The 10,014-nt window shown below is 44.9% G+C and overlaps 1 protein-coding gene across 1 annotated transcript; it reads left to right on the forward strand.

Moving 5' to 3' along the window:
* Positions 1 to 6,473: 6,473 nt before the first annotated feature.
* LOC119291417 (5'-3' exoribonuclease-like) lies at positions 6,474 to 9,600 on the forward strand. The gene is made up of 5 exons (XM_037570175.1): positions 6,474 to 6,840; positions 7,525 to 7,649; positions 8,269 to 8,583; positions 8,672 to 8,841; positions 8,951 to 9,600. The coding sequence occupies exons 1-5, from the start codon at positions 6,559 to 6,561 to the stop codon at positions 9,334 to 9,336; spliced, it is 1,278 nt and encodes a 425-aa protein (XP_037426072.1). The 5' UTR covers positions 6,474 to 6,558; the 3' UTR covers positions 9,337 to 9,600.
* The last annotated feature ends 414 nt before the right edge of the window (positions 9,601 to 10,014 follow it).

Below are 10,014 nucleotides of genomic sequence, written 5' to 3' on the forward strand. Positions count from 1 at the left end.
AAAAGAGTTTCTCTCGAAAGAAGTAAGTGGGAGGAAAGTAGAACTCGATGAAGTATTGCCTCTTGAACCGGAAAGTAGTGCAGCTCAGGAAAATGTTCCTGTGGTGCCTACACCGACTAGAGAGGAAATTAATGATGATGATCAAGGTACTTCGGATCAAGTTGCTACTGAACTTCGTAGGTCCACAAGGACACGTTCCACACCAGAGTGGTATGGCAAGCCTATCCTGGAAATCATGTTGTTAGACAACGGTGAACCTTCGAACTATGAAGAAGTGATGGCGGGCCTAGATTCCAACAAATGGCTTGAAGCCATGCAATCTGAGATAGAATCCATGTATGAAAACAAAGTACGGACTTTGACAGACTTGCCCGATGATCAGCGAGCAATAGAAAACAAATGGATCTTTAAGAAGAAGACGGACGCGGATGGTAATGTTACCATCTATAAAGCTCGACTTGTCGCTAAGGGTTATCGGCAAGTTCAAGGGGTTGACTACGATGAGACTTTCTCTCCCGTAGCAAAGCTGAAGTCCGTCCAAATCATGTTAGCAATTGCCGCATACTATGATTATGAGATATGGCAGATGGACGTCAAAACGGCATTCCTTAACGGCTATCTTAAGGAAGAACTGTATATGATGCAGCCGGAGGGTTTTGTCGATCCTAAGAATGCTAACAAGGTATGCAAGCTCCAGCGATCCATTTATGGGTTGGTGCAAGCATCTCAGAGTTGGAACATTTGCTTTGATGAGATGATCAAAGTGTTTGGGTTTATGCAGACTTATGGAGAAGCCTGCGTTTACAAGAAAGTGAGTGGGAGCTCTGTAGCATTTCTCATATTATATGTAGATGACATACTTTTGATGGGAAATGATATAGAACTTTTGGACAGCATTAAGGCCTACTTGAATAAGTGTTTTTCAATGAAGGACCTTGGAGAAGCTGCTTACATATTAGGCATCAAGATCTATAGGGATAGATCGAGACGCCTCATAGGTCTTTCACAAAGCACATACCTTGATAAGATATTGAAGAAGTTCAAAATGGATCAGTCCAAGAAAGGGTTCTTGCCTGTATTGCAAGGTGTGAGATTGAGCTCGGCTCAATGCCCGACCACGGCAAAAGATAAAGAAGAGATGAGTGTCATCCCCTATGCCTCAGCCATAGGATCTATTATGTATGCCATGTTGTGTACCAGACCTGATGTAAACCTTGCCGTAAGTTTGGTAGGAAGGTACCAAAGTAATCCCGGCAAGGAACACTGGACAGCGGTCAAGAATATCCTGAAGTACCTAAAAAGGACAAAGGACATGTTTCTCGTTTATGGAGGTGACGAAGAGCTCGTCGTAAAGGGTTACGTCGATGCTAGCTTCGACACATGGCAGCACATGAAGCAATATGGATGAAGGAGTTCATCACCGACCTAGGAGTCATACCCAATGCATCGGGGCCAATCACTCTCTTCTGTGACAACACTGGAGCTATTGCCCTTGCCAAGGAGCCCAGGTTTCACAAGAAGACCAGGCACATCAAGCATCATTTCAACTCCATCCGTGAAAATGTTCAAGATGGAGACATAGATATTTGCAAAGTACATACGGATCTGAATGTCGCAGATCCGTTGACTAAACCTCTTCCGCGAGCAAAACATGATCAACACCAGAACTCTATGGGTGTTCGATTCATCACAATGTAACTAGATTATTGACTCTAGTGCAAGTGGGAGACTGTTGGAAATATGCCCTAGAGGCAATAATAAAAGGATTATTATTATATTTCCTTGTTCATGATAATTGTCTTTTATTCATCTATAATTGTATTATCTGGAAATCGTAATACACGTGTGAATACATAGACCACAATATGTCCCTAGTGAGCCTCTAGTTGACTAGCTCGTTGATCAATAGATAGTCATGGTTTCCTGACTATGGACATTCGATGTCATTGATAACGGGATCACATCATTAGGAGAATGATGTGATGGACAAGACCCAATCCTAAGCATAGCACAAAGATCGTGTAGTTCGTTTGCTAGAGCTTTTCCAATGTCAAGTATCTTTTCCTTAGACCATGAGATCGTGTAACTCCCGGATACCGTAGAAGCGCTTTGGGTGTACCAAACGTCACAACGTAACTAGGTGACTATAAAGGTGCACTACAGGTATCTCCGAAAGTGTCTGTTGGGTTGACACGGGTTGAGACTGGGATTTGTCACTCCGTATGACGGAGAGATATCTCTGGGCCCACTCGGTAATGCATCATCATAATGAGCTCAAAGTGACCAAGTGTCTGGTCACGGGATCATGCATTACGGTACGAGTAAAGTGACTTGCCGGTAACGAGATTGAACAAGGTATTGGGATACTGACGATCGAATCTCGGGCAAGTAACGTACCGATTGACAAAGGGAATTGTATACGGGGTTTCTTAAATCCTCGACATTGTGGTTCATCCAATGAGATCATCGAGGAGTATGTGGGAGCCAACATGGGTATCCAGATCCCGCTGTTGGTTATTGACCGGAGAACCGTCTCGGTCATGTCTACATGTCTCCCGAACCCGTAGGGTCTACACACTTAAGGTTCGGTGACGCTAGGGTTGTAAAGATATTAGTATGCATCAAATCGAAAGTTGTTCGGAGTCCCGGATGAGATCCCGGACGTCACGAGGAGTTCCAGAATGGTCCGGAGGTAAAGAATTATATATGGGAAGTCGTTTTTCGGCCATCGGGAAAGTATCGGGGGTTACCGGTATTGTATCGGGACCACCGGAAGGGTCCCGGGGGTCCACCGGGTGGGGCCACCCATCCCAGAGGGCCCCATGGGCTGAAGTGGGAGGGGAACCAGCCCCTAGTGGGCTGGTGCGCCCCCCCCCCCCTGGGCCCCCCCTATGCGCCTAGGGTTGGGAACCCTAGGGGAGGGGGCGCCTCCACTTGCCTTGGGGGGCACTCCACCCCCCTTGGCCGCCGCCCCCCTAGGAGATCCCATCTCCTAGGGCTGGCGCCCCCCCTGGGGTCCCTACATAAAGAGGAGGGTGGGAGGGCAGCCGCACCCAACACCTGGAGCCTCCCTACCCCCTTGCTACACCTCCTCCTCCCGTAGTCGCTTGGCGAAGCCCTGCTGGAACCCTGCTGCATCCACCACCACGCCGTCGTGCTGCTGGATCTTCATCAACCCCTCCTTCCCCCTTGCTGGATCAAGAAGGAGGAGACGTCATGCTGACCGTACGTGTGTTGAACGCGGAGGTGCCGTCCGTTCGGCGCTAGGATCTCCGGTGATTTGGATCACGACGAGTACGACTCCCTCAACCCCGTTCTCTTGAACGCTTCCGCTCGCGATCTACAAGAGTATGTAGATGCACTCCCCTCTCTCGTTGCTAGATGAACTCATAGATTGATCTTGGTGAACGTAGGAAATTTTTTATTTTATGCAACGTTCCCCAACACCTCCTTGGTCGGCCGCCTCTTCCCCCTTGCTCCTTTATATACGGGGGTAGGGGGCACCTCTAGACACAAGTTGATCCGTTGATCTCTCCCAGCCGTGTGTGGTGCCCCCCTCCACCATATTCCACCTCGGTAATATCGTAGTGGTGCTTAGGCGAAGCCCTGCGTCGGTAGCTTCATCAACATCGTGATCACGCCGTCATGCTGACGGAACTCTCCCGCAAAGCTCTGCTGGATCGGAGTTCGTGGGACATCATCGAGCTGAATGTGTGCTGAACTCGGAGGTGTCGTACGTTCGGTACTTGGATCGGTCGGATCGTGAAGACGTACGACTACATCAACCGTGTTGTGCTAACGCTTCCGCTTTCGGTCTACGAGGGTACGTGGACAACAATCTCCCCTCTCGTTGTTATGCATCACCATGATCTTGCGTGTGCGTAGGATTTTTTTGAAATTACTACGTTCCCTAACACTAGGCACCTGAGCACCATCATGCCGAGACATGATAGTAATCTCAATATGTACTCTTTTTTCAAACAGCTATGGTATGCAACCGGATACTTGTATTCTAAACTCCTTCTTAATTAATGATTAATTTAAGCATTTTGCCTCTGTTTGAAAAACAATCCCTGACGAAACGCTGCACACAACACTCAAGGAGCCTACACTAGCTGATCTCGCAATGACCCCATCCACACTGATCATAGCGACATTCGAAGGGTGAGGGATCCAACAAGCCGAGCTAGCAGGATCTATTCCGGATGTACTTGATTTAGGGGTGCCGGTTGTGGCTCACAAGGTTTAAGCTCACTAATAAAATGACGTCGAATAGCACGTGATCTGTGGTGTAGAAGACTAACCCACAGACGGGCTGAATTGTGCAAGCCGGAGGACCACGACAACGCTTTACCAGACGGAACCTGGCACACGTCCACACGGCGCTTCTTATTTTACGCTTCAGGCCCCCGTCAGCATACATTTTGCAAATGGGCGCACACGGCCCCTCCACGCTGGGCCGGCCCATCTCCCATTTTGTTATCTGTTTTCTAAAACGCAAAAAAGAGCGCTTGCAGTAACCACGGCGCCACACAACCTGATCTGATAAGTTAGTACTCTTTTTGTGTCCTTTCTTCTTTATTCTTTCCTTTTTTTTTTCCTTTTTCCTTTTCCCATTTTCTTTTCTTCTTCTTCCTTACTCGATGAAAAAAAAAATTAAATTCGTGAAACTTTTTTAGCAAATCGATGAACTATTGTCATTTTTATGAACTTTTTATTTTTGTCGTGAACTTTTTTTGAAAATCGATGATGTTTTTCCAAATTTGATGTGTTTTTTCAATAATGATGAACTTTTTTCAAATTTGTTTTTTAAATCAATGAACTTTTCTTCAAATTTAATGAACTTTTTTTCAAATTTGAGAAATGTTTCAAATCCATGAAAAAAAGTCATGATTTTTTTTTCAAAGCCAACAGTTGACAGGTCAAACCGCGACCAGTGACTAGCGAACGTAGTAAGCGGCCGTGTTTGGCCGGCCCAGGTTCGCGGCTGGAGCTCTGTATAGGAGCGCCTCGTCCACACGAGGGGTCAGCCTCAAAAGTCACAACTAATTATTTGAGGAACATGTTGGGCCGAGATACAACCGGTTCACTGCAGCGTGCGATAAAGTACAAGTTATGCCTGTTCGTTTATAAGTACCACATCGCTTAAGTAAGTTGGATCAAATATGTTTATAGCCTTGTGTTGACGTGAAAGCAATCACCAGGCGGCTGGCCTCGTTAGCAATCTCAAACCTTGGTACTGATATTGATATATGCAATCATACTTCACAGGCACCTCGGATGACCACGCGACACGTTGTGGGGAGCTTTTTTTTTATATGGATCGTCCACTGACATTCTCATCATCACCTCAACTTCCTTAAAGGGTCATCTTTCTTTTTTCTAAGCAAAATAAAAGACTATTTGGATTCCTTTACCATGCATGGAATCGCTTGTTTGATTTCACTTATCAAAAATGGAAAATGATCTGGAATGGTCGGCGCGATGGTGGAAGTGGTGGCCAGGAGTCAACGACAGTGCAAGCGGCGTGCACACGTGCGGAGAGCTCGACGGCATGGGCGGCGCACCCGAAGCTGCAACCATGGGGCGGCGAGCTGCAATTGTTGTTGCCCGGTGCTACGAGGCGACGGTGTTGAGCGACGACTTGTCCAACGCTGGAGCTGCAAATGAGATGGCGATGGCTAGGGATGTGAGTGGCAGTGGGTGGTGCCTCAACGACGAAGGTGATGCTGCAAGCATCGTCGACGAAGAGGCCTTGTGCGTCCATAGTAGGGGATCTGTGGCGCTCTTTGTCGCGCTCCCCCCGTGCTCGATGGTGTGATTGGCTGGGACGGGAGGGGGGAGGGGATATCAAACGGAGGGGGGGGGATGGCGAAGCAAAGACAACGCAACGGACGTGTGGAATGCGACTGCCCAGGGCTGGGCCGGTCATCCAAAATAACAATGATTTCATGTATAGTACTCCCCCCTTTCCAAAATTCTTGTCTTAGATTTGTCTAGATATAGATGTATCTAACACTAAAACATAACTAGATACATCTGTTTTTAGACAAAACTAAGACAAGAATTTTGAGAAGAAGGAAGTACATTAAGAGCATGGTTAATAGTATAGCCAACTGCTGGCTATAAGCCATTGCCATGTCATCTATAGCCCATCTTATAGCCAATATGTACAATAGTTGATTAGAAGAGTGTACTACTTTTTTATTATATGGCCCACCTTTCACTCTCACAAAGTGCCTAGGAGCACGTGCTAGAGTTGGCTCTTCACCAAGAGCCCGCTTCCCTTCTCTCTCTTCTTCTCTTTCCTCCAACTAAGCAAGAATATACTAGTTTATTTCTTATAGCCAGCTGACTCAGCTTTATTGTACTTGCTCTAAGTAAGATGAAAATAACTGATTCGAGACAAACCAAAATCATTAATTCAAATTTAAAGCACACGGCCGATGAATCTCTATTTGGCAAGCCGGGAACATCAAAAGAACCTTCTCTTCGTCTTCCACCTTCCTCCCCCTTGACCGAAGCCGCCTGTGCCACTGCAACCCCCCAAACACTGCCATGGGAACCAAGAAGAAGACGAAGCCGAGCAGGGGCAGGAAGAAGCCGAGGACCAGCGCTGACCAGGCCCTGGCCCTGGACTACGTCCGCGCCTGGGCGCACCCCACGCCCCCTCCGGAACCCTCGACGGCCGATGCCGTGGGCGGCTTCCTGCCGCCCCATGCCGCGCGCATGGCCTGCGGCGGCGGGGCCAACGTGCTGTTTGAGCTTCACTCCCACTCCAACCATAGCGACGGGTTCCTGTCGCCCTCCGCTCTCGTCGAGCGCGCCCACCGCAACGGGGTAAGTCGGTCCCTCTCCTCTCCTCTCCTCTCTTTTTCTTGCGCGGCAGGTGTTTGAGAAAATGCTTGTGAGGTTCGGCTAGCGTTTTCTGTCCTGTGCCGTGTAGGTTCTCCCTGGAAAATTATCCATCTGCAAATCTTCCAGTGTTGAGCGAATACAGGCATTGCCTCCTGATCTTTCGCTACATGTATAGCATGCCTATTGGTTTGATTTTGGTTAGTAGAAGCCTCATAGGCTTGTATTGTTAACTTTTAAACTGCTGTACTGGACCATCTTAGAGGAAAGTTTGTGTCTCCTCTCAAAGCTTTATTTGGCCTTCAATAATTGTGTTATTCCATCAAAGTTAAAAAGACAAAACAAAGAAGATAATAGAAGAGATAATGCCTGCGGTATGGGCACACAGCCACCATCAAAGTGAAATGAATTGGTGATCTGCTGACTGCGTTAGGTAGTTTACAACGTGCATTATTGTCTTCTTTTCCTTTTTATCTCTCAAAAAGCAAAAAACATCAATGGGTTTAAGTCCATTTTTTTCTTCTCATGGATCATTTCCGGGTGAGATATATCTTATTTCCACAATGTTTCTGTTACGGATGTCTGCCAGGTTTAGTGTTACTGTTATATGGTGTCGCAGTTTTGATTGTTCAAAATAAGAATGATTAAATTATAAATGCCGGTATGCAGGTGAAAGTTCTCGCTCTAACAGATCATGATACCATGGCTGGTATACCGGAAGCTATGTCTGCAGCTCATAAATGTGGCATAAGAATAATTCCTGGCGTAGAAATTAGTGCACTACATTCTCCACGGTAAGAGCCTTTTTTACTTTGCTTACAAAGGCATTTCTCATGTTCAAAGTGAAAATAAACAATACAGTGATAATTTTTTAGAGGAAACATTACAATGCAACAAATCAGTCAGCATATTGCATAAATACCCTCGTCGTTTAGAACTATGATTGTCCAAAGTTGCAGCTACCTTGTTTCTGTATGGGAGGGTTTATTCATGTTACGTATCAGCAAAGCCATAAATCTAGAGCCTGAAATTGATAAATTTGCTCATGAGCTGGTGCACTTATTGCATAAAAAGGTATCATTTAAATTGAAATATATGAGTTAAATCAATTTTTATTAGCAACCGTTTGCTGTTTTATCTGGACAGAATGCTGATCCCAGGAATTGTTGTTTGTATAGATCAAAATTTATCACCTCTTAAATGATCCTTTTAGGAACACCTTGCTCCTTTGATGTATGTCATATTTATATTACTGATGATCATTGATCAAAAGTCAATACATATTTTCTGACGTGGTATAAGTGATTTATGTCAAAATAACGATACATTGGCTAGTATTTTTTGCCGTTCACTGTACATATGTTGCATTTTGCGCTTTGGGCCTTAACTTCCCCTGAAACTATTGTCTAAAAGGGAAATTCCTGGTGCTGGTGAACCTGTTCATATTCTTGCATACTATGGTATGTGTGGCCCATCAAGGTTTGATGAGTTGGACAGCATGCTCTTGAACATTAGAAACGGGCGATACCTACGCGCAAAGAATATGCTGGCAAAGCTAAACAGTTTGAAGGTGCCAATAAAGTGGGAGCGTGTAACTAAGATTGCTGGTGAGGGAGTGGCACCTGGTCGACTCCATATTGCAAGGGCTTTGGTTGAAGCAGGTTATGTAGATAATGTCAGGCAAGCGTTTAATAAGTATCTTGGTGATGATGGCCCTGCATATGCCACGTAAGTCATACAAGTAATACTTCATTCCATTGAGCATTTCATGCTGAGAAAACTGCTTAGTGAACAACTGTGTGTGTATTTTCTGCAGAGGGAGTGAACCATTTACTGAAACTGTGGTGCAGATGATTAGCCGTACTGGAGGTATATCTGCATTAGCCCACCCATGGTCATTGAAGAATCCGGATGCCATCATTTGGTCCTTGAAAGGTGCTGGTCTTCATGCTATGGAGGTTTACAGAAGTGATGGGAAGGTTGATGGTACGTACGTCGCTTGCACAGTTGTATGCTACATAAATAGGTAATTCAAAATAAAAGGAGATACTCCTATCATGTGCCAAAGATTTATTTGTTAGCATTAACTCTGCAGGGTTTAGTCAATTAGCTGAGAAGTACGGACTTCTGAAGCTTGGAGGTTCAGATTTTCATGGAAAAGGGACGAAAGACGAGACTGACGTTGGAGCAGTTAAGCTTGCTATTACAACTTTGTCCTCCTTCTTGGAGATGGCTCGGCCTATCTGGTGTAGTGCAATGAAAGACATCTTACTGAAGTTTGCAGAGGAGCCATCTGCTGCCAATCTAGGGAAGATACTTAAGTTTGGACAACCTGCAAATTCTGATGGCTCTGCACCAATTGATAGTGGTACGGATGTTGTTAATCTCTGCTTATCTTCATGGTTAAGTTATGATGATATGGAAGATGTTGAGCTTGAGGAAGTACGATCAAAGCTTGTTTGCTATGCAGCAAAAACATAACATCAAGTACATGATCATCCCCAACAATGTGTTTTTCCCTATCCAGAATGTGTTGCCCAACTCAATACCCATGTTTTTACTCTGTTCTTTTAACAGCCATCAGAGCTAATTTTATTTGTTTATTAGCTGATGATGTTGCTGTAAGTAGAAAAGATATTGAATGGGTCATCGACATTTAAACAAAGTTATCTTATTCCGGGATGGTAATTAACCATACTCAAATAGGCACAATTAGAGCATGCAAGCATGCAACTGTTTCTTTAACGAACATGTCACATGTCTACTATAAGTATACAAATGAAGCACATATCAATCACTCAACCATCTCTGTTTCATTTTCCAAACCATATTCATTGTGCATCTTCATATTTTCTATTGCCTGACACTTTGGAATGAGGTATATCCCGGTTATTTATGCAGTTCCAGTAAGTGTCTTAACACAGATGTTCTCTTTGAGGAATTTGGTCTTTCATTTGCTTTTCAGCTTAAGACATGTGACTATATGCTTTGCTCATAAATTTCTGGAACTTCACATAGTTTTTTTAGTGAAATGGATTTGGCTGACCAAATAAGTGACATACAACTTTAGCTTATAATTCAATGTATCTAAGGGACGACCTAGCTTTACGAATAACTTAAGTCTTGTTGTATGCAAATAGGTTCGTAGAATCCAACCTT

Source organism: Triticum dicoccoides, chromosome 4B (assembly GCF_002162155.2).
Source record: "Triticum dicoccoides isolate Atlit2015 ecotype Zavitan chromosome 4B, WEW_v2.0, whole genome shotgun sequence".
Classification (NCBI taxonomy): Eukaryota; Viridiplantae; Streptophyta; class Magnoliopsida; order Poales; family Poaceae; genus Triticum; species Triticum dicoccoides.